This window comes from Panthera tigris, chromosome C1, assembly GCF_018350195.1.
Source record: "Panthera tigris isolate Pti1 chromosome C1, P.tigris_Pti1_mat1.1, whole genome shotgun sequence".
Taxonomy (NCBI): Eukaryota; Metazoa; Chordata; class Mammalia; order Carnivora; family Felidae; genus Panthera; species Panthera tigris.
This window is the reverse complement of record NC_056667.1, coordinates 35,574,582-35,599,308: the sequence shown is the minus strand read 5'-3', so window position 1 is coordinate 35,599,308 and position 24,727 is coordinate 35,574,582. Positions and strand designations below refer to the sequence as shown.

Genomic DNA, 24,727 nt, shown 5'->3' with positions numbered 1-24,727 from the left:
CTTTTTAAGGATGAAAAATATTCCATTGTAAATGTATACCACATTTTACTTACCCATTCATCCATTTGATGGACATAAACACCATGTTTAATACAAATCTAATTTTGTTTCTCCCTGCATAAACCCTTCTATAGCTCTTCATTGCTCTCAGGGTCAAGTCAAAACATCTAATCCTACTTCTGCTTGTCTGTGTGGCCTCACTGCTCACTTCTCTGACCTCTTTGCTCCTGTCTCAGTTATGCACCATAGTTATTAACCTCTTTCAGTTCCACAAATGGGACATGACCCTTTCCACCTCTGATCCTCTGTACTAGTTCTTCCCTCTGCCTATAACACAACCTCTCCATCTCCCATTGGCCTAGCCAACTCCTACTTAACCTTCAGAATCCAGCTTACATATATTATTTTCTCTCAGAAGTCTTTTCTGATCTCATAAGGTTAGGTATCTCTCCTATATGCTTCCATATTACAATAATACTTATCATTGATTTTTATTCACTGTTTGCATTTGTAGATTACAAATTCCTTAATGGCAAGGACCATTTTGTTCACACTGATACCAATTGATTCCTAGCATAGTGCCTGACAAATGATAGCTGCTTATCATATTTGTTGATTGAATGAATGAATAAATGAATAATCAGTGGCATTTTCTGGCTCAAAACCTTCAGTGATTTCTTCATTGATTACAGTATAGTTTTTTTAAATTTTTATTTATTTATTTTTGAGAGAGAGGAGAGGGGGCAGAGAGAGAGAGAGAGAGAGAGAGAGAGAGAATCCCAACCAGGTTCCACATTATCAGTGCAGAGCCCAACATGGAGCTTGAACCCACGAAATGTGAGATCATGACCCCAGCCAAAACCAACAGTCAGATGCTTAACTGAGCCACCCTGATGCCCCTACAGTGTAGTTTTATAACCTTAGTTGCTTACCAGAATTGCTTAGGAGCTTTTTAGAAAGTGCAGATGCCAGAACCTCACACAAGACCCACTGAATTAAAGTCTTGGCGGAGGCCTAGGCACCTGTATTTAAAAATAAATTAATGTACTCCATAGGGGGTGCCTGTGTGGTTCAGTCAGTTAAGTGTCTGACTCTTGGTTTCACTTCAGATCATGATCTTGCAGTTTTGTTTGAGTCCTGCATTGGGCTCTGCACTGACAGTGCAGAACCTGCTTGGTATTCTCTATCTCTCCTCTCTCTCTGCCCCTGCCCAGCTCATGTACTCTCTCCCTAACTAAATAAATAAACTTTATATATAAAAAAATAAGTTCATAGGTTATTCTGATATACAGCTAGGGTTAAAGCATGGAATTCAGGATAAACTCTTAGCTTGGTATTGTAGTCCTCTGTGCTCTAACATCATCTTGCCTTTTTTCTGCTAGGTCTCCTCTTCTTTAATGAATACTTTGTTATTCAAACAAACTGGTTTTCATGTGTTTACTAAACACGGTCTATTTTTTTTTTTTTGCCTCCTTATTCATATTTCTTCATCCTAGGATGTACTCTTCCCCTTTATCCTGTATAGAAATCTTCTCTCCCTTCAGGACTTGGCTCAAAGTCCACTTATTTCTCCATAAAACCTTTTCTGATTCTTTCTTTGCCGGTGCTTGCTCCCCTCTCCTCGCCAAATTTGGTCATAATGTTCCCCTCCATTGATCTTCTTCTCCTGAATAGTTTTTGTGTTTGTCTGTATGTCTGTGTCTGTGTGTGTACCTCTTTTATTACACATTCTGCCATGTATTGAAGTTATTTTTGCTTTGGTTTCCCTATGTAAATGTAAGCTTCCAGAGTAGAAGGAACCCAGGCTTTGGGGTCAAAATGCTCAGATAAAATGTCAGGCCTCACTATTACTAGTTGAGTAACCATAGGCAAATTATTTAAATTCTCTAGGCTTGATTTCCTTGTTTATTAAAAAAAAAAAAAAAAAAGATAACAAGAATGTTTCAGGGTGTTGCAAGGTTCAAATGAGATGAAAGTGCTTCATAAAACAAATTAGTTGCTGGTTATTATAGGGATAGTATTTTACTCATCTGCATATCTGTGATTTCCCAGCAGTACCTTGTATTAAAAGACACTATAGATACTGACTTGGTTGAATGGGAGAAAAGGAAGCATGTTTTATGCCATTTAAAAAGTGAAGTAGAGGTAAATTTTCTTTTAAAAATTTCTTTTAAGGGAGCCTGGGTGGCTCATTTGGTTAAGCATCAGACTCTTGATTTTGGCTCAGGTCATGATTTCTCAGGTTTGTGAGTTCAAGCCCCACATCAGGCTCTGCACCAGCTCGGAGCTGACATTGCAGAGCCTGCTTAGGTTTTCTCTCTCTGTCCCTCCCCATTTAGTGTGTGCATGCCTGCACGTGTGCACACACACACACACACACACTCTCTCTCTCTCTCTCTCTCTCTCTCTCAAAATAAATAAACTTAAAAAATTATTTTATTTAGGGGTGCCTGGGTGACTCAGTAGGTTAAGCATTCCACTCAGGTCATGATCTCATGGTTTGTGGGTTCATGTCCCACATCGGGCTCCCTGCTGTTGGTGCAGAGCTTTGGATACTCTGTTCCCCTCTCTCTCTGCCCCTCCCATGCCTGCATGCACTCTCTCATTAATAAACATTAAGTCAGTAAACATTAAATAAACATTAACAATTTTTTTCATTTCATTTATTTATTTTTTGAGAGAGAGAGAGAGAGAGACAGAGACAGAGAGAGTACAAGTAAGTGAGGGGCAGAGAGAGAGAGATAAGTGGGACTCACCAGAAGTGGGGCTTGGGTTCATTGGATATGTGAGATCATGACCTGAGCCGAAGTCAGATGCTTAACTGAGCCACCCAGGTGCCCCCTAAAAAATTTTTTTAATAGATTTTTAAAATGTATTTTAGAGCTTATATGCATAAGCTCTTGCCTTGCGAATGCTTTTGCATTGATTAATTATAAATTATAAGACCTCTTGCATAGTTATCCTTTGACTCTGTAACTAATTTGCTGAACAATTTATTTTCCATTCAGATTAACTAGTCAGTCAAACATGTATTTCTGGTACACCCAGAAAGAACAAAATTGAGCACTGGACTTTTAGAAATACAAATAAAACAATAGACATATTACCTGATAAGTTAGCTAAAATTTTGGATAAGAAAATATTTCATCTTTTTAAACCAATAATTTATTGTAGTTGGCAGTATCAAGGACCCTTTATTTATGACATTTAAAAATAAGCTTTTTTCTGATTATAAAATCAGATGTACTCATTAAAGAAATAGTTAATATTTCTTGAATGTTGTGTTACATGTATTTTCTTTTTTCATCCTTATGACAACCCTCTGAGATATAGCCACTCTTACTGTTATTTTATGTAAGAAGAAACTGAGAATTAGATTAAATAATATTTGGAAAGCAATTCTTCCACTTTTTACCTACTTAACTCAATTTTTAAGTCATAGTTTAAATTTTCACTTCGCTAGAGTGGCTTTTTCTAATAGACCTCCCACATCCAGACTGTGAGTTGGCTTCTTATTTTCTTTGATAGCATTCTTTCCTTTTTCATTGTAGTACATCTTATAAGTCTTCATTTATATGAATGTTTGTTTATTGTCCCTCTCTTTCCCCTATATTACTTCCATGAGGACTGGGACCTTTTCTGTTTTGTTTACTACTAGCAAGAAATAGGTAACAGGTCATTGAAGAGGTAGGAGTTGGGTTAGAAGAATTAGTTGGGCTTCTTCAGGAATTGTCACTAGGAAAGCTAAAGACAATGTTCTTAGATGCTGGGAGGCTAGAGTGTTAGCCAGAGGGCACCACAGTTAGGAGGACAGTTGTGTTTAGTGTGGTTCTTACTTACTCTTTTTACCTGTTTCTCTTGACGAAGCTAATATGGGTTGCTTTGGCCACTTACAAGGATGTTATAGTAGGAAAATGTATAATGTGGGGTTAGAATGGATTGCCTTTCAGATCCATTCTGTCATATTGTTATTTTGTAGCCTTGGGCATTGTTTTCCCTATGAGTATGCACTTGTGAAAAAATGTTCTATCCATCATGGCAAGTGAGATAAATAAGGACAGTGTAATGTATATATTCTGATATTGACTAACTTATCCTGTACATAAGGTCATCAAAATCCTTTTCTGAGAACACCTAAAAGGTAAGGAGGCATTCATGAAGATCAGATAGAAGAACATTAAAATTTTGGGAAATAGAGACTAGATCATGCAAGGCCTTAGGGCATGGTAAGGATTTTGAAATTTATTTTAAATACAGCAGGAAGCCATTGAAAGATTTTAGATAGGAAAGTAAATGATACAATTTGCATTTTAAAAATAGTAATTTGGCTACTCTAGGGAGAATAGATTGTTGAGGGGCAAAAGTAAGGGCAAGGAGAACAGAAGGAGAAATTTAGAGATTATATGAGAGATGTGGGTGGTTTGAACTGGGGTGATATCCATGAAAATGTTTAAAGATCTGTCTTGGAAATAGAAGCACAAGATCCTGATTGTGACTTTGATAAGAAGGAGAATGAGAGGGACGCCTGGGTGGCTTAGTCGGTTAAGCGTCAGACTTCAGCTCAGGTCATGATCTCACAGTCCATGAGTTTGAGCCCCACATCAGCTCTGTGCTGACAGCTCAGAGCCTGGAGCCTGCTTCAGATTCTATGTCTCCGCTCTCTCTGCTCCTCCCCTGCTCATGCTTGGTCTGTCTCTCTCTCAAAAATAAATAAACATTAAAAAAAAATTGTTTTTTGAAGAATGAGAATGAGAAATGAAATGGTCACAGTTTCTAGGTAGGTGGTGGTGGTGTTGTTTACTGAGATGTGGAAAACTTGGAGAGTACAGCTAGAATACTTCTCCCTCTGTTGTGCGTATATGACCTGTATTACCTGAGAACTTTTTTTTTTTTAAACATAATGCTATTATCGGCCTAGTCTCTTCACTATAGAAGACCAGACCCAGTCTTTGTCTTAGCCCATCTTAAGGCCCTTACTTGGGCAAGACTTTCCTGGTTTAAGCTCTAAAGACTGAAGTAGCTGATAAGAGCTGACTCATAGAGAATGGGGATGGAATCCCTGTATATAGTAGATGGTTAGGGACACTTCACTCATTAATTCATTCAACAAGTATTTATGAGGGCCTACTTTACCAGACACTGATCTAGGCATAGTATTAAACCTATTTTTCAATGAACTTATGAAATGAAATGTCAGGATCTTCTGAATTTATTTGGAAAGGGTTTCAGAATTCAATGCTATGCTCATTCTCTGCTTTTAGTCATTTAGAAATTTTTTTTTACAATTTAGAATTCCCCAAACCCTTCTGAGTGGCATCATATCCAGGTCTGCTGCTTTGCTTAAATTGAGAGTTGGCCTTAGACTAGTATTAGCTGCTTCCCAGAGAGTCCCAGTGTCTGACAGAGGAAAGATAATTTTGAACAAATTGGTAAAATAAATATAAACTTAATTCACTGAAGATTAACCATCTGATTTTTCTCACTTTCTCATTAAAGAGGGCATATCATTCTGACATTTGAGATGGTTTAAAACCAAGGAAGAGAAAAGGCTCTCCTTTCTTGTTTTAGGATGTAGATACTTACATATACACCAGACCTCAGATCTGTTTTCTCTGCAGTAAAACCATAACTGGCTGGGTCCTCTTTCCCCACCCCTTCTTTTGATAACTGCTAGTAGAGATCATGAATTTTTGTGAATGTGAGGGTATTTAGTTACCTATTTGACTCTTAGCCTTTGGAGATTTCTGTCTGCATTTGGAGGGACTATTGGGCTGGGAAGCTGTCTTCCACATAGCAAGTTAGAAATCTTTCCTCCCTTTCTATCCCTTTACCTACCATTTGCCACTAGAAGATACTATTTGAACTTGTAGTTTGCTTCCTTTAACTTTTGCTTGATTATTCCTTATTCTGAGGCTAAGTGGTATGCTAATATAGGCAGAGTAGGTAGAAGAAATGATTGGTTCATTTGAGGATGGCGTTCCTTTTATTACCTTAATTAGAAACTTAACTTCTTCTGGTTTCTATTTTCATTTTGTCCACTGTCAAGTCCCTATTCCTCAGATCTGGTGGGGAGACAGGGTGTGTGTGTCTTCTTTAATGGATTGCTTTGTTCACTCTGACTGAGCCCAATCATCAGGTCAATGTCAAAAGATTCCTATGTGGATCTGCAGAGTACAGGGTTGTAGTAGATTTGGGGTGGCAAGCTGGAGAAAAGAATCATTTTAAGCATAAAACCAATATTTGGGTATAGGAAAGTAGACTGGATGGAGTGGTTAGGAGCCCTGGGCCGATCTGAAATCATGTCTGAAACTATTGATTGCTAGTAGAGCTTCACAGGGTAAAGAGAATAGTCTTATTATTTCTTAGTTTATTCCTTTGAGAAGATTTGTTCTACAGATTTATCTTCTAATGTTTACTTTATTTAAACATATTTGATTTTGATTATGAGATATTTGTTGTAAGAGTTAAAAATCTGTGGGGAAAGATTAATCCTACTTCTTTTAATCTTGTGGGGAAACATTCATTTTGATGTTTATAGTAGCTTACATCTTAGAAAAACACTTGTACTATTTCAGGTATGTTAAACAAACATGTTCTTTAAGCAGTGAACGGGGTCATACTAAGTGTCTGTCTATGGGAAGTATGAAAGAAGAGGGGAGATATCTTTATGGCCTCTTCTACTTACCTTTCAGTTGCTGATAAAAGAAATATCTTCCATAATTTCCAAAAAGATATCTTACTTATATTTTTAAAGTCCATGTGATTTTGACCACTTTAAGGAGTTTACCAAGAGGGTGATAAAAAATATCCTCAGAATTTCATATCTGAGCAGCTAAATGTACTGTTTTATATTTCACTTTATATCCAATGCTACCATAGTGTCTGCCAGATAGTAGGCATTATTAAATATTTATTTTGGATGGTATTTATCAGAAAAATTCTCTAAAAGCATACTTCTTTTTGATCTTAAGTTACATTAATGACTAGAATTGGGATGGCTTCTTTTTTTTTTTTTCAATATATGAAATTTATTGTTAAATTGGTTTCCATACAACACCCAGTGGAATTGGGATGGCTTCTAATGAGAGAGAACTTAAAACCTGCCTCCGTTTATTTCAATGTACTCAATCATTCATTTGTTCATACAACAATTTATTTTGACTTCACTGCATACTGGGCTTACAAAGTTGAGAAAGACCTGGTCCCTGCCATCAAGGTTATAGTACAATGTGATAAGCAATAGTAGAAATATGTACAGAGGGATAAATGGCACAAAGTATAGGATGAGGTATTAGGAAATGCTTTCCAAAATAAAAGATTCGAACTAGGTTTAGAAGGATAAATAAGAATTAACAAAGCTATGAAAAGAAAGAGGAGTATTCTGGCAGTAGATAAGCATATATGAAGGTAGAATGAAACATTTAAATATTCTGAAATACTTTTTAGGTTCCCTTTCCCTTTGGGTCAGTTCATTACTGACTGCTTCAGTCAGGCAGCCCTGGTGGATCTCCTGAACAGTGGCAAACTCGGACCTTGGCAGATATAGGGATATATGCTTGTAGTGGCTGTGGAACTTCGAGCTGAGAACAGGAGCCTCTTTTGGAGCACAAGCCTCCCACAGGGCGCTCTTGGGATGCCTGTCCTGAAATTACCCAAGGCAGTAACAAAGCTTTCTTTTCTTCTTTAAACCAAGCCAGCAGGATGGGATGTCTGCTAGCCTTTGTGTTTGGAGCCGACCAAAAGACATACAGTGGCCAGCACAATGGCATTGTTGGGCTTCAGTGAAAACTAGGTCGGGGCCCAGGCCCTCATCTGTAGAGGGCTCATCCAAAGAACAGAGGTTTCACAAGTCACTGATTTAGCCGATACTAATTTGACACTAATACTGATTTCTGATCTGTTTCTGACTTACTGACGGCACCTACGATTATAGGATCTCTTCCCATTGCTTCTCTGAACACCTAAATTTGGAATCTTTGAGTTGTCTTTAACTCTTTTCCTTCAGTTCTCATATATACCACTCGGTTGCTATATCCTTTAGATTCTGTCTCTGCATATTCTAACTCTAGCTCACCCTCTCATGCTTATAATAATAGCACTCTAAGTCAGGCATTTGGTCACCTCTCATCTCTACTGTTGCAGTACCCTCCAGACCTTCCTCTAGTTACTCCTCTATCCTGCTGTCAGCATGATCTTTCTAAAATGTAGTTTTGGGCATGTATTAGTTTCCTAGGGCTGCCATAAAAAAGCACCACAATGTGGGTGGCTTATAACAACAGAAATTATTCTTTTACAGTTTTACAGTTCTGAAGGTTGGAAGTCCAAAATCAAAGTGTTGGCAGGGCCATGCTGTCTCTCTGAAAGCTCTAGGGTAAGATCCTTCCTTGCCTCTTCCTAGCTTCTGGTGGTATCTGTTGGCTTACAGATGTGTCACTCTTATCATTCACATCTTTGCCTCCCTTATTACATAACATTCCCCCTGTGTCTGTGTCTCTTCTCCTCTTTTTATAAAGATACCAATCCTATTGGGCTAAGGGTCTGCTCTACTCCAGTATGACCCCATCTTTATTCAATTCTATCTGCAAAGGCCCTATTTCCCATTAAGGTCACATTCACAGGTACCAGAGGTTAGGACTTGAGCATATCTTTTGGGGAGACATAATTCAACACATAACATATCATAGTATACCTTTACCTATAAACCTTTAGTACTGCCATGGTCTGACAAATTAACTATAGACATTTCATCGTGGTGTTTCAGAACTTATCTAAAAATAGTGTATATTTATAATAATAAATAATAACAGCAATAGACAACAACTGACATATACTGAGAACTTTCTTTGATATTGTTCTAAGCATTTTAGAGTCAACTCATTGAATCTTCATAACTCTGTAGGTTAGGTACTAATCTTTTTGGTTGTTGTCATTAGATACTATTCTTATTCCCATTTTATAGATGAGTGTTAAAGAAATTGAATAACCAACCCAGGGTTACACAGCTTGTCAGAGGTTAGATTCAATCCTAGGCAGTCTAACTCTGTAGTATGTAGGCTTTACCATTATACTGTACTGCCCCTTTACTTTTTAGTTTCATCCCCTCTCTCTACTTATACCTTATTCAGGAGAAAGAAAAGGAATAACTACCAATCTCTGCACTTTATCTATGTGTTCCTTTTGCAAAAAAATGTCTTTCTTATTCCTAGTTCTACATATGGGCTTCCATGAAATGGAACTGAATCCTCGACAATGAGTGATTTAGCCAGGCCTGGGTGAGGGAAGGGTATTCCAGGTAAAAAAAAAAACAACAACAAAAAACAGCAATGTGCACAAATGTGCAAGTAAGCAGGGATCAGACCTTTATAAGCAGGGGTGAAAGGTTTCTTATGCCATGCTAAGTAAGGGTTGTGGGTTTTATCCTAAGAGAAATAGGGCATCACTGAATAATTTTAACAGGGATTGGCTTTAGATTGGCATTTCAGAAGGATTATTTGTGGTGTATTATGGAAAAAGGATTGGAATGAGGGCTAAGTCTGTTCAAGATATAAGAAAGGGACAAGAAGACTAGTTAGACAGCTAGTGGAATAACTCAAGAGATGGATTATGAAGATAAAATCTTGAAAGTGGGGAGAATGAGCTGAGCCCTGTGCTAGGCATACTTTGTATACCTTATTTCTTTTAATTACTCCCTGCTTTTGATTAAACATCAAACCCTGTTGCTTCTACCTCTAAGATGTCTCCAGATATTAACCTCCTTTCCATTCTTGCTGTCATTGTCCTATTCAGGCTTTTGTTACTTCTTCCCACTTGGATGATTCCAGAAGCCTCCTAACTATTCTCCTGGCTTCAGCTCCTGACTTTCCCACACAGTTTTTACATTACTCTTAAAATGATATTTCTGTATAGGATATATGAGGTTATTGTCTTGTGTGAAAAAAAATTTTTAGTTGATTATCATCTCAACTGGACTGTGAACTAGGCTAGACTGGACTGTGAACTAAGAGCAGAGACTGGCCCCACTTAGGTTTGTGTTTTCATATAATACGTTTTCAGTGTTTGTGTAGGTGGATGGATAAAGAGATGGATAGATCTTCCTCAGGACAGCCCTGCTAATTAAGTGGCAGCAAATGATCTGCGGTAGTTAGATGGCAGCATATTTATCTGCCTTGGGTGAGTTCCCTAGCTCTAGGCCAGTTGGGTAGGTTTTTCTAAAAGGAGTAACAGTTCTTACAGTTGATATTTTCTTCAGAGCCTCTGGATATATGCCTTTGAACCAATGTTTAGAGATAAGCTTGTTTGTTGCAGGTATCAGTAGATTGATAATTCAAAGTTAAAAAAAAAGTAACCCTTTTGTCTTATTCTTCTGATGGTTATGATTGGGTGAGCCTACTGTAGCTGACTAAAATCAACAAGAATTGGGAATAGGAGCCCTGGGTGTAGTGAGTGTTACCTTAAGGAGAGGTTAAGTATTGCCTACTGCTGCTCCAGAATATTTTCTGTGTGGGTATGTTTATGTGTCTGTCTGTGTCTGAACTAGTACCATGAGAGCCTATAGGGATACATGGGAAGAGCCATATTCTCAGCCTACACAACTCCCAGCTATCTTTTAGGATCCAACTCAGATGTTACCAAACTCTCTGAAATTTTCCAAACTCAAGGAGAGTCAGTTTCTACTTTCATACCTGAAGTATTTACCTCTACTAAAGGGTTATTGGCATTATTTACTTACATCTGTGTCTTTCACTGGACATCTTTAAGGTATATATAAACTGTTATTCATCTTTATATACCCACATTTACTATGTGTAGTGCACTCTTCTAATCACTGGGGAAAATAATGCTGATGTAAACTGATAAGTTCTTACTGTCATGTGGGGGTGACAGGAGGCAGAGAAGTGCTCAATAAATGAGGTAGAAGTAATTTTAATTGATATTCCTGAGTGGAGAACTGAGTGTCCACTAATCTGACCCACTGGTGATTTTTTATGGTATCGACGTATGATTTCCTGCATACATAATATTGTTAGTCTCCAACACACATTTATTTATTTACTGCTTTTATGAAGAGTCTTTAAGGAAATCAAGTATCAAACACAAATGAAATGGTAGAAACTCTGTTATAATATTTTATTAGACCAGGAGAAGGAAAGGCAGGTTTTGGTGTAGATAAAGTTGGGGATCCGTCAATAAGAGGTACCAAAGTACCTCTGACACTTGACTGGCTGATATTATAGTTTTCTGAACTTGAAAGTTTAAAAGAACAGCAATAAAAAGTGTAAAACTCTCTCTAGTAGGTTATTTAAATACACTGCCAATGCCTTAGGTTGTTTTGTAGAGCCGGTCAAGGGAGTGGTCTGGAAGAAAACAAAGCAAAGCAGGTGTTGAGAAACTGAATGTGCTAGTGCAATTGCTTTTGCCTCTGCTTCGCACAGAGGGATTTGTTCACAGGACACCAGCTGAGCCAGCACTGGGAGTTGCTTATGGGGAAGTGAACATTCCAACTAATGGGCACACAGAGTATGTAGCAACTTAGAAGTCTTCCTTGTTGGCAGATCTCGAACTTCCTTTACTTACATATGCAAAGGTCTTGAGACATTGCGAAGTTATGGTTTCTAAAGGCCCAGAGGCCTATCAGCCCCTTCTAAAAATATTCACCAAAAGCAGGCAAGAGGAACAGGCTGTAACAATAAACTCCCTTTAATTTCCTTCTCTGGTCCTGCTTCTTCCATGTTGGTTGAAAAAACCAGAGCCTACTAATGGTGTGATTCCTCACCTTGTCTCACCTTTCTCTTTTGCTCTCCACCCTCTGTGGATTTCTCAGGTCCTGAGACATGCTGAAAAGAGTAAATATGTGTTTTTCCAAACCAGAATCAAGGGTCCTGGCTTAGCCTGGCCTAGAGAGAATGCAGATACGGCCTTTTCATCATAGTCTTTTCTGCCTGACCCTCAATTAGGAAACCTCAGTGGCTCCTGAAGTCAGGCTTTCCATGTCACATTGTCACCATATCAAAGAAGTGAACCACCATCTTTTCAGACTGTTTTGACTCTCAGAACTGAAGAAATTTGTGTGATTAGATGTCCACTTCATTGTCTCCATGTTGCTTGGAGTTTGCAAATTCACTTTCTTTTTAACAAATGGGCTCCTCAATTGTGAACTGTGGACAGATTCAACTAGAGTGAAAAGATGAAAGGTGCTATTCTAATGCTGTCATTATGCCTCATTTTGAGATTCCCAAGATGGGTTATGAAGCAGAATTAAGCAGACTGACAAGTTTCCCTTTTGAGAAGTTAGGTATATTTTTAGCCTTTCTTTCTGCCTGAGCCAACCTGATCCACCGCATCCAAGGATCTAAAGTGTTGCATCCTACTGCCCCCAGCTGGCTCTTTTTGGTGCTTATGTTACTACATCATAAAATCTCAGATTATATGGCACTTAAATTTTTTTCTAAGCACTTTCATGTATTTATATTAGATCCTCATAATAACATTGTGAGTTATATGGATCAGGAATTATCATATCTATTTTATACAGGGGGAAACTGAAGGATAGCCTCATTAGTTGATTTGTCCAAAGGTAAATAGTTGTTAAGAGGCAGAATTGGACTAAAATTCAGATCTCTTGCCTGCTAACCCATTAGGTTCCCTAGTCTTTTGAAAATTCAGTATCACCCCCCCAAAAAATAGATATTAAGAGCTTAATTTTAGGCTTAGAGGAATTTTCCCTCTTTCTCTCTTGGAAGGAGAAGGGAGATAATATATCATGTAAGGTTTGAATAAATTCATTACCTAATTGGAAAAAAAAATTGAGCTCCTGTTCTGTATGAGGCTCTTTGACTCAGATGCTGTGGGTTCTGACTCTAATGTAATGTAGTGGTAAAGAACATTGACTGTGGGCCAGACTGTCTGGGTTTGAACCCTAGATCTTAACCTCTAAATGCCTTTTATAAAATGAGAATAATAATACACTTAACTCATAGGGTTACGTGCAGATTAAATGAGATAATTAATGTAAAGTTCTTAGACTAGTGCTTGGTACAAAGTAAACACTATATAAATAAATATTAACTGTTGCCATTGTTGTTTCATTGTTATTGTTTCTATTATTAGAATCTCTTTATAAAAAGGTTTATTTGTTCTTTAAAAAAAGAAAAATGCAAAGCAGCCCCTCATGGGTATGTAGAAATGACGAACAGCCAACTTTATTGAAAGAGTACATCATCATAGAGTTTCTCCACAGCCTTATCTTCCTACTCACTCCTCCGTTCCCTTTGGTCTTAACTCTGGTCTTAACCAACTGCTCGGCCATAGTTGCCAATTACTTCTTAGTTGCAAGTTCAGTGGACACTTTTTATGCTCACCTAACCTGATATTTATGGCATTTGATACTTTTGGTCATTTCCACCTTGGAATGTTCTCCTTCTTTGGCTTCTGTGGTAACATTCTTCCTTGGTTCTACTTCCTCTGCCTGCTCCTTTAAACGTTACCATTCCTTAAGATTCTGTTAATTTGCACTTTATATGTTAACCCCTGGACAATTTCATACATCCCTTGGCATCATGACTACTTCAGCTCAATGTTACTATCTTCTAAATGTTAGTCTCTAGCTCAGACTTTGTTCCTAAACTTTAAGCTGATTCTCTATAGGACATCTTCACCTCAGCTGTCCCACAAGCCCTTAAACTCAACATGTCCTAGCTAAACTCACTATCTTTTAACCTTGCTTCTTCTAAAAACCTGTCCTTCTATTTTGTGGATATTTAATAATGGCATCCAGGGACCAATGACCTAGGATCAACCTAGAGCTTTTTGTTGCCCTCATCCCCCATCCAGGTAGTCAAGTTTTTTGTTTGTTTGTTTGTTTGACTCTTCCATTTAAAAATATATCTTGAATCTTGCTCTATTCCAATACTTCCACTATTGCCTTAACTGAGGCACCCTTCTTTCATCAGGATTATTGTAATAATTGCCTATTTATCCTTCTCCATATTCTCCATCTAACCCACCGATCATACCATTGCTTAAATAATCTTTTCTTTAAAAAGAAAATGGGGGCACCTGGGTGCCACATTCAGTTGAGCATTTGGCTCAGGTCATGATCTCATCATTTGTGAGACCAAGCCCCATGCTGGGCTCTGTGCTGACCATGCAGAGCCTGCTTGGAATTCTCTTTCCCTCTCTCTCTTCTCCCTATCTCATTCATGCTCTCTCTCTCTCTCTCTAAAAATAAATAAACTTTTTAAAAAGTAATAAAAAAAAAATAGGGGAACCTGGGTGGCTCAGTCAGTTAAGCATCCAACTTAGGCTCAGGTCATGATGTCATGGTCTATGAGTTTGAGCACCACGTCAGGCTCTGTGCTGACAGCTTGGAGCCTGGAGCCAGCTTCGGATTCTGTGTCTCCCTCTCTCTCTGCCCCTCCCCTGCTTAGGCTCTGTCTCTCTCTGTCTTAAAAATAAAGAAACATTAATAATAATAATAATAATAATAAAATAAAAAGCAAATATGAACATTTCCCTCTTCTGCTTAAAAGGCTTATTTTGTTCCCAATAGAAGGATAAAGTCCATATATCTTAGCAAAACATATTGGCCTCACCTGTTTCTACTAATTCATGCACTCTGGCCATATTGAGTAAATTAGTTTCCTGAATGCACCATGCGTTTAACCTATAACTTTGCATATGTTGCTCCCTCTGTATGTAGTATCTTTCTTTCCGGATTCCCCATCATCTTTTTAACTCCTTATTTCCTCTGTATAGCTTCCTTTGACATGCCCAGATTGGTTTTGTAAATGTATCCACTCATAGTGCTGTTGTACCTGTACAAAGCTATATTTTAGCATTTACCACATGATATAGTTTGTACCCCTGAATAGATTATGATCTCTTCAAAGAAAAGGGTCTTTGTGTGTAGCATCTACCGTAGTGCCTGGATGCAGAATAAACCCTCAGTAACTTAAGAAAAAAAAATTAAAAACCTAGAGTCTCTATCTTCTAGGTGTTTATTCTCTAATGGTTTCAACACCAGCCTAAACGTTCCTGACAAATGGTGGCTGGGTTTTCCATTCTATTTTGCAGTATATCAACTCTGGAAACCTGGAACAATTACTAGACAGTAACCTGCATTTGCCCTGGACTGTGAGGGTGAAACTGGCTTATGACATAGCAGTGGGCCTCAGCTACCTTCATTTCAAAGGCATTTTTCATCGGGACCTCACATCTAAGGTATGAAGGCTTTTCTTGCACAACTCTTTGAGACATTGTCTTCCATTACCAAGAAAGCAGTATTAAAAAAACCAATTATTAATGAACTTTGAAATAATGGAGATCTCTTACAGATTTAGCATTCAATCACAGAGAATACAACTTACTACTATGTATATTAGTATACATATATAGTATAGCTGTCCTTAGAAAACCAATCTTTCAGCAGGATTGAGTGTTGAATGTTGAGCCAGGCAACACTTAAGAACCTTAATGCTTTACTTCAATCTGAATGTATGTTGCAGGAGCAGTTGGCATGAGGAGGGTTAAGAGATTCTTGCCCTATAGGAGAGACAGCAGTCAAGGCAAATTGGGAGCCTATGTCTTAGTGTTCTCTCTCATGGCCTCCAGGAAGTAGCTCTTAACTGAGAACAGAAGTTCACTGGTTTTGTCATTTGAGTGCAGGTTTTGAGGGCCATAACGTACTGACCCATTTTCTATCTGTGTGATTGAGTTTCTGCCATTCTGCCAGTTCTTTGGCATCAGCTAGTCTCTTACTGTCCAAATTGCTATGTGACCAGGTTAGAAAAGAGTTGCTTTTAGAGGATGTTGGCCATGCTACAAGGCAGGCATCTCAGGGCCAAGTGGCCCAGGACACCACCATAACAAGGCTTATATAAATAGTACTGTTTGATCATTGATGTGGGAACTGTAAATCATCTAATACGATTTCTCTGCAAGAGCGATTTAGTCTTCTGCGGAGGTTTAGAGGAGTTTGTACTTGCCCAAGAATAGCTGTCATTTAATTCTCCACCCTCAACATCTACACGTGCACATACACAGACATATGTATGCATATACATACTCCTGTACCCCTTCTGTCATGAATGAGGGGTAACAAAGCTTGTTATCAGAGAAAGTTTGCAAAGGAACACAAGCAAGCTGTACTCTCAGAGCCAATAAGGCCTAGAGCAGTAAGTCTCTGGCTACCTTTCACTACAGTGGTTCTGGGGTTCCAAACAGCAGTACTACCCCTGAGGGGCCCTGGCCATTGGTTTATAAACTACTACAGAGAAAACAGCTTTGGGGAGGTGAGTGTAGGGCCCCTGGGTATGGCAGGGCCATTTGTAGTCAGCTACACTGTTACTGAAGCAGCATTAAGACTGGTGAGTGGAATCCAGTGACCAACTGAGGCCTAGTTATGAGGAGTCCTTTATCTTTATTGGCACTTGTAAGGGTTAGGACCTGGAAGGTGTCATCTTATCCCTTTGTTAGTCTTCTCTCCTTCCCTGGAATATTTTAGAAAATCAAGACTAAGAAAACTGTACTTATTCTAGGTAAATGGGTAGGGTTGTATATCAAGATACTGCCTTAGGTTGATAGCCTTCTCTCACCTTGAGCGTGCAGCCAGAACCAAATCTTTGCTTCCTACCGAGAAAGCATCATTTCTTCCAAGGTGGAGAGACATCCCGATGAGTTATCTATGTATATATTTCCCCCACACCTACATGAGCGTCTCTTATGCCTGGCACCATGGGTGAAGAAATATTAGAAAAGGACAGTTTCTGGCCTAGAGGTACTTATAGTCTGTTGGGAAATAACTAAAGAACAGCCTACAGCATTTAATAATTGAGTGTTCAGCTTCAGACCATTGGTTTTGGGAAAAGAAAGATCACTAGGTTAGGGTAGCTAGGCTTTCTGGAACAAAACTCCCCCCAACAAATTCCTAAGAGCTGATCGTATTCCCTCTGTGCCTCCAAAGCACTTTGCTCCATCATGCTAGTGTCCAAGTGTAGTTCTGTCTGGGATTGTCATGTTGTATTGTAACAATGACTAACCTCTTTGGACCTATAGGTCCATTTCCTAATGGGCAGTGGGTATCCCCGTGAGAAGAGAAATTAGGAACTTAGGAGAAAGAACTCTCCGTGTCTCTAGGCTGTGATTTCTTGGATCTGAACTGTAAGGAGATATTTAGGATACTCACATGTTGTGAGAAAAAATGACTTTGCAACCTGGAGACAGGTTGGGAAGTGCACTGTAGGGAATCTCAAGTTCAAGAAAAACAAATGGGGGCACAAGGTGGCTCAGTCATTTAAGTGTCCGACTCTTGATTTTGTTTCAGGTCATGATCTCATGGTTCATGAGACTGAGCCCAGCATGGAGCTCTGTGCTGACAGTGCGGAGCCTGCTTGGGATTCTCTCTCACCTCTCTCTCTGCGCCTCCCTTGCTAGTACTCGCTCTTTCTTTCAAAATAAACATTAAAAATTTTTTTAAAATAAAAAACTCAATTCATGAGCTCCATCAAGAAGTGGCAATCACCACACACAGGCTTTTATCAGTAGCTCTGGGAGTAACTAGTACTACACAAGGTTTGGCTTGTAGGAGCAGCCGAGAGCAGTTTGTTTCTGCTTAATACCATTACTTCTTAGGTTATCCCTAGGAGTGTGAATTATGAATTGTACCTCTATTCTTGGTTGTTTGGTTTTGGTTTTTCACTGACTCCAAAGAAACCACTCTGGTGACTCCACCAGAGTAGAAAGCCTATTCAACTATGGTCTTAGGCTATACCACACAACTAGGAGCAGAAAATGCCAGTTTTCAGAGACTGAAGACAGCAAGAATTAGGAACAACATTGAGTACTGGAGAGACAGAGTGTCTGTTAAGGCACCCTGTAGTAGGTTTTTTTCTTTTTCTTTTTTTAATATAATGAATAACATCAATAATTTTTGGGAACCATTCATACTATTCTATTAGAAGACCTAGTATTGGAGACATAGAAAATTACTGGAACCCAATCTTTACTATCCATGAGCTCTTAGTCTTGTTGGGGGGACAGGTATGTGAAGATTATTACATAAGAGCTGTGGTAAAGATATGGCATCACAGGGTGGTATAGAGGGCAAGGGATGGGACACATTACAGTAAACAGGATAATCTTCTAAGAAACTTGGACTGTAGCAGCCTCTGAGCATTTAGGAGTGCAGTTCAGTCTCTGATTTCCCTGTGCTGTGAAAAGAACCTCTGAACCTTTCTTGAGATGTAGAATCAATACTTTCCTCTCTGATCCTAACTGGGTTAATGGAGTGAATTTGTGTGAGGAGAAATTTGTGTGAGGGGAAAGAGGTGATGGCACATGAAAGCCATTTTGTTGTTGTTGCAGAAATAGCTTTAGCTTGGAACTAACATTAACAAATGGACTTGGCATTTCTTCGCTCAGGTGGTTTTATTCAGTGCCAATATTGACTGTACAGCTGTTCTAGGAGACCTCAGGAACTGCTCTCAAGTGTCTACTGTGGCCCAGTTCTGAAGGGTTTGTGTTGGCTTCCAGAAATGCATTCGTGCCCACCCTTTTTGAGTCTCTTGTCAGCTCAGTCCCCACAATGGAGAGTTGAATGTACGATTAGTGTATGCCTTTGACATATGTGAAAAGAAGCCCAGTTGTTTCGATTATCTGCCCAAACTTTCATATAACAAACTTTTGCTAAGCCCTTTCTGTGTGTCTGTTCTAGGTTTTGAGACACATAGATGAATGGGATCATTCACTGTCTTTGAAGAGGCAAACATAGAAGTCTCTCTGCTATGGTGTGATGAATTATAATAGGGGTGAAGACAGAGGAATGGGAGCCAAGTAGCAGCAGTGCATGGGCTCCTTTTTGAAGCTGAAAAGGTCAACCCTCTCCTCAGGGAAGTCTGTCTGAGCCTTTCTTATGTTTGCTGCTTACTCTAGGCAAGGATAGTTTTGTTTTGTTTTGTTTCAAATTTGTATTTAAAGTCAAGTTAGTTAACATATAGTGTAATATTGGTTTCAGGGGTAGAATTTAGTGATTCATTACTTACATATAAAACCCGGAGCTCATCATAACAAGTGCCTTCTTTAGTACCCATCACCCATTTAGCTAACCCCACCCGCCTCCCTCCATCAACCCTCAGTATGTTCTCTGTAATTGAGTCTCTTATGGTTTATTTCCCTCATTTTCACCCTTCCCATATGTTAATGTTTTGTTTCTTAAATTCCATATATGAGTGAAATCATATGGTATTTGTCTTTCTGAGTGATCTATTTCATTTCACTTAGCATAATATGCTGTAGCTCTACCAATGTTGTTGTTGCAAATAGCAAGAATTCATTCTTTTTGATGGCTGAGTAATATTCCAGTGTGCGCACCACCCCCTCCCCCCCCCAATATCTTCTTTATCAGTTCATCAGTCAGTGGGGCATTTGGGTTCTTCCCATAGTTTGGCTATTGTTGATAATGCTGCTATAAACATTGGGGTGCATGTACCCTTTGAATCTGTATTTTTGGATCCTTCGAGGAAAATACCTAGTAGTGCAATTGCTAAGTCACAGGGTAGTTCTATTTTTAAGTTTTTGTGGAACCTCCATACTGTTTTCCAGAGCTGCACCAGTTTGCATTCCCACCAACAGTGTAAGAGGATTCCCCTTTCTCAGCATCCTCACCAAAATCTGTTGTTTACTGTGTTGTTAATTTTATAGGCAAGGAAAAAAATTTTTATAGGCAAGGATACTTTTGAATAAAGAAGTCTCTATCCTCTATGCAATGGACCTTGCACCTCACACAGCCTGAAAATTGGTCTGGCTTCATATTTTGTACTTTCTAGCCACATAGTCTATTTTGGGACCGCATCCAAGTTAGATGAGAAATGCAAGCATTGTACTAGATGCCCTTGAATCCAAGGGCAACATTTGAGGTAGGGGCTACAGTCACAAGTGAAAGGGTCTTATGTTATTGTACACAGTGTTGCCTTCTCCATGGACCAGGCTACTCTCTTGAGACTGCATTGCTCCTGCCATGACCTTGCTATCCCCAAGGGAAAGCTCATCAGCCTCTTTTTCTGGGGAGGACAGAATCATTATGTGAGAACCTTTTAGAATCAGGAGACTTGGGTCTTTACCACTTAGAGTTGAAAGCTTCGTTTTTATCACCTTAAATGTAAAAATCTTAGATCTGCGCATTTGACAATGTTATTTTGAAGAACCATTAGGATTATGTTTGTGAAGAATGTTTTGTAATTCCTACAGTACCATACAGACAGAAGTAGGCAATCTTTCCCTTACCCTAGGGAAGGGATACTACCTAGTATTCTCTGGGCCACCTTCCTCTTAAGACATTACTGCTTTCCTACAGCTTATAGTCTATAGTCATGGGAATGAACTGTACAGACACTTTCATTATAATATAGCAGATGCTAAGGTTACAGAAAGGGCAATGCATAAGATGCTTTGAAAAAGTGGTATTTAACCCAACCTGAGGGTACAGAGCAGGCTTCTTGGAAGAGAAAATACCTAAGCTGAATCTTGAAAATTGAATTCTACTTATGAATAAGTAGTGTGTGTGTGTGCACATGCATGTGGTGGGGCTAATATTGCAGAGCAGAGTAGACAAAGGGAATTGCATAAACAAAGGCATAGTGGCATGAATAGTACAATGGGCAGACTGGGAGGTAGGAGTGGTAGGGAATAAGAGCTGAAAAGAGAGGACTCTGATCATATACTATCAAACTTGGATTTAATCTTCTAGACAGGAAATGAAGAAAACCACTGTCAGCTTTTTAAAAGTAATAGCTTTTTGAGATACACTTCACATAAAATAAAATTTGCCCTCTCAAAGTATGTATTTCAGTGGTTTTTAGTACATTCAGCCATCACCACTATCTAACTTCAGAACTTTTCACCATCCGAAATGAAAGCCCCGGATTCTATTCCCCTCTCCCTTCAGCCCTGGGCAACCACTAGTCCATTTTCACTTCTATGGATTTGCTTATTCTGGGCATTTAATATAAAAACAATCACACTATGTCATTGATGGCTTTTAAACAGGAGAGTAACACAGATTTACGTTTTACTAAGGTCATGCTGGCAGGAATGAGGAAGGTGGATTATGGAGTTCAAGCCTGGACTAAGCCATAAGATCAGTTAGAAGAGCACTGCAATATCCCGGGGAGGAATAAGGAGGACCTGGACTAATGCAAAGGTGGGGGTGGGGAGGGGTGGGGAATGAAGAGGGAGGGGCAGATTTGAAAAATATTTAGAAGCTAAATTAGTTGGAGTAACAGTAAAAAATCTAGGGTGAATCCCAGGTTGCTAGCTTAGCTAGCTTTAGCTTTTGAGGGAAAAAATGAGTTCAGGTTTGCATGTATGGAATTCAATATGAGTAATCCAGGAGATGTCCAGAAATAGACTGGATATGCAAATCTGAAGCTTGAGGATAAAGGTCAGGTCTGAGGATATACATTTGGGAGTCATCAGCACAAATGGAGCCTGAGAGATGTAGGCTGAAGATAGAATGCTGAGAGCATGAGATGGGAAGAAGTACCTGCACTGGAGCCTGTACAGTAGCCAAAGGTAGAGAAGGAAAACCAGGGCTGTAGTGTCACAGAAGCCAGGAGAGAAGAATTGAAAGGGAACAGGAATAGCCTCTAACTAGCCTCTAATAGCTAGTCTGTTAGCCTCAGGACCACAACTGTTTATTCTCTGCACTCCTGGTATTAATGATTCCTGAATCATATATAAAAGTGTTGAAAGAATCAACAATGTCAACAGCAGAAAGATCAAGTTAATATAAGGACTAATTTTTGTCTATTGAGCTTAAAGCCCTAGAGTCATGTGAGAACTTACAGCAGAAACCCATGAGGAATGAGTGGGAGATAAGGAAGTAAAAACAGCAAGTGTTGCCAGCCAAACTTTGCTAGCCTAGACCCCATTAAGGACAGGCTCAGGAGATTTTGGAAAATACCACTAGGGCTAATCCATCAGGGCTCCTCCTCATTTGCCTTATCCCTTTAGAAATACAGACGTCTAAAATTTGGCTCTTTTGTTTTTCAGTATCCCATCTTTGTCTTTGGCTCCAATGCCCAGCTATTGGCTGTGAGAAACTTTATGAGGGGCAGTGGTCACCCTCCAGACCAGAGGCAAACTGGGTAGCCTTGCCCCATATTGTGGGGCCCTGATCATCCCTGCCTTAGCCATTTCTCAGCTGTTCAGAGAAGCTACTGTGAAGTCCTATACTCCTAGATGGATGATTTGCAGTGAGTGGACAGTAGATGTCTATGAATGTGAAGATCGGCCAGAAACCACAGAGCTTTGACAAGGGCAGAGTACTGTGGCCATTTTCTGTTCCTTATCTCCTCCTCCCAGGCTGAATTTACAGGGCAGTTTCTGAGGGCTATAAAGCAAATAGTAAGTAGGACTTTAGACTGAGCCTTGGAGACAGGAGAAAGGAGTTGCAGATCAAATAGGAGGGGAGAAAAATAGGTGACAGATCTGAGCTGCCACTGCCTCATAATCCTGTGCCCTATGGCCTGGGCTTCAGCTGTTTAATAGGCAAGCTGGCCTAGGGCCCATCTTCTCATGGTCATAGTCAGGGGGTTATGGGGTGCTGAGCCAGCAGAACCTGATGGGAAGGCCAAAGCCAGGACAAGTACAAGGATGGTCTTGCTTGGAAGCCAGAGATGATGCATGTCTACTCGGGCCCAGGTTAGATGTGATGAAATCACAGGCTCCCTCCAGCTCAGGGAGAAAATAGTATGATAATGTCAAGGCCAAAGTAGGGGGCGGGGGGTGATTGGTACCTGAGGTAGAGTAAGCAGGAGGTGACTTGGCAACTGCATGCCAAACCTGGTAAGGAGGGAGGGTAGGTTTGGGTCAAATAGGGTCTTGCTGGCCCCAGAAATGTCCCTGAGCCAAGGATCCCTACTCTCTCCTGCCTTTGGAGGAAGAAGGTGGTGTGAGGTGCCTCATGAGCGAGTGGTGTAAGGCTATTTTGAATGTAGCTGTTTGGGGAGAGCCGGTTGCTGATTTGTTTATTTACAAGCCATTTGTGTTCATCTTTTCTCTGGGGACAGCAGCATTTGTTCGGTGAGCACATCCTGAGCCTCTCTCATGAGTTGAGTGCTATCAGAGAGCCTGAACCAGAACCTGCTCTCTGTTAGACTGTAAGAGGAAGTGGCATAGAGGAGGAGTTAAAGGAGCTGAGAAGAGAGAGGGTGGTGAGAGCTGGAGACGACAGGATGGAAAGGTCACTTACCTTAAAACACATAAAATCTGAGGTGAAAAGGAGAGTTGAGAGAACATTCCAAATGGAAGGAAGCAATAGAAGCAAAGACAAAGGCTTGAAGGGGCTGTTCAGGCTTCACAGGTCAGGCTTGTCTGTGACAAGTTTAGATGGAGATGTGTGCATAGGAGCAGCAGCCGGGGGGTAGGGGGCAGGCCAGTGGTTGGAGCCAGATCATAGACTTTTAATGCCATTGAGGAGGTTGGTTGTGATCCTCTGGGCAATGAAAGGTAGTGCAGACCTGGCACTTGTCCTACACTTATATTACTTTGGGTCTCTGCATTCTGAGGAAAAGAGGATGGGAGGCAGGGACCTGATAGTCCGTCTTCCTCCACTAGATTGTAAGCTCCAAGAGGACAAAGATGTCTGTTCATTGAGCTTTCTCTGGCACTTAGAACCATGCTTAGTATATAAAAGCAAAGATAAATATTTGTTTGAAGCATATGACTCTTATGGCAGCCACCCAAGATCCAGGCCTAACTCATTTCACATGGCTGACAGAGTCCCAGGTCTGACCACTGGGTCAGCCTGAGTGTAGTTTCACCAAGGAGAAGACAAGGTGCCCTGTGGCAGGGAGGGGTGGTGGTAACTCTATGGCTGGCTGGTCCCCCTTCTGAGCCACATTGTCTTCTTCTTTGGGAACCCTAGAACTGCCTGATAAAGAGGGATGAGAATGGTTACTCTGCAGTGGTAGCTGACTTTGGCCTGGCTGAGAAGATTCCTGACGTCAGGTGGGTAGCCCTAATAGGTGCTGGGGTCACAGAAGAGACTGAAGCAAAGGAAAAATGCCAGCTTCCTCCCCAGAGGCCAGAACTTGGTTACAGTTCAATCTCAGCTCCCTAAATTTGGTCAGTCTTAGTCTGTGTCCATTCTTCAGGGAGAAGAATTCCCAATGGTCAGATATCCCATTGCACCAGCCAGTGGTGAGCTCATTCTCCATATAATCTCTCCCCTCACCCCCACCCCACAGCATGGGGAATGAGAAGCTGGCTGTGGTGGGCTCACCCTTCTGGATGGCACCTGAGGTTCTCCGAGATGAGCCCTACAATGAAAAGGTGAGTCTGGGGAGCCCAGGGCCTGGTTCTCCTTAGAATCCACTCTTATCAGGAAAGTGTCCAGGATCAATCACCCTGTATGTTCACGGTAAGTATCTACATCCTGCTCAGAGCAGGGTTGGTACTCGGCAGCTACCCAGTAAATGAACTGAATGAAATACAGGGCTTAGGCCTGGGCTGGCAGACCTGAGGGACACAGACCCCACCTCTCACCCCACTGAGAAGGAAACTGAGGTCTTACTACCCACCAGGCGGACGTCTTCTCTTATGGTATCATCCTCTGTGAGATCATCGCCCGCATCCAAGCTGATCCGGACTACCTTCCTCGCACAGAGGTGAGCTGCAGGTATAGGGGACAGTGCCACTGGGATGGGGCTGGTTTTGAGGCTATGGGACTGTT

The 24,727-nt window shown here is 40.2% G+C and overlaps 1 protein-coding gene across 1 annotated transcript in view; it reads left to right on the top strand.

Moving 5' to 3' along the window:
- Positions 1-24,727, top strand: part of TESK2 (testis associated actin remodelling kinase 2) — a 131,010-nt gene that overhangs the window by 103,273 nt on the left and 3,010 nt on the right. The window contains exons 5-8 of the mRNA XM_007077286.3: positions 15,073-15,219; positions 23,921-24,003; positions 24,243-24,327; positions 24,579-24,662. Of these exons, the coding sequence (XP_007077348.1) occupies positions 15,073-15,219; positions 23,921-24,003; positions 24,243-24,327; positions 24,579-24,662 (399 nt within the window). The remainder of the gene's footprint in view (positions 1-15,072; positions 15,220-23,920; positions 24,004-24,242; positions 24,328-24,578; positions 24,663-24,727) is intronic.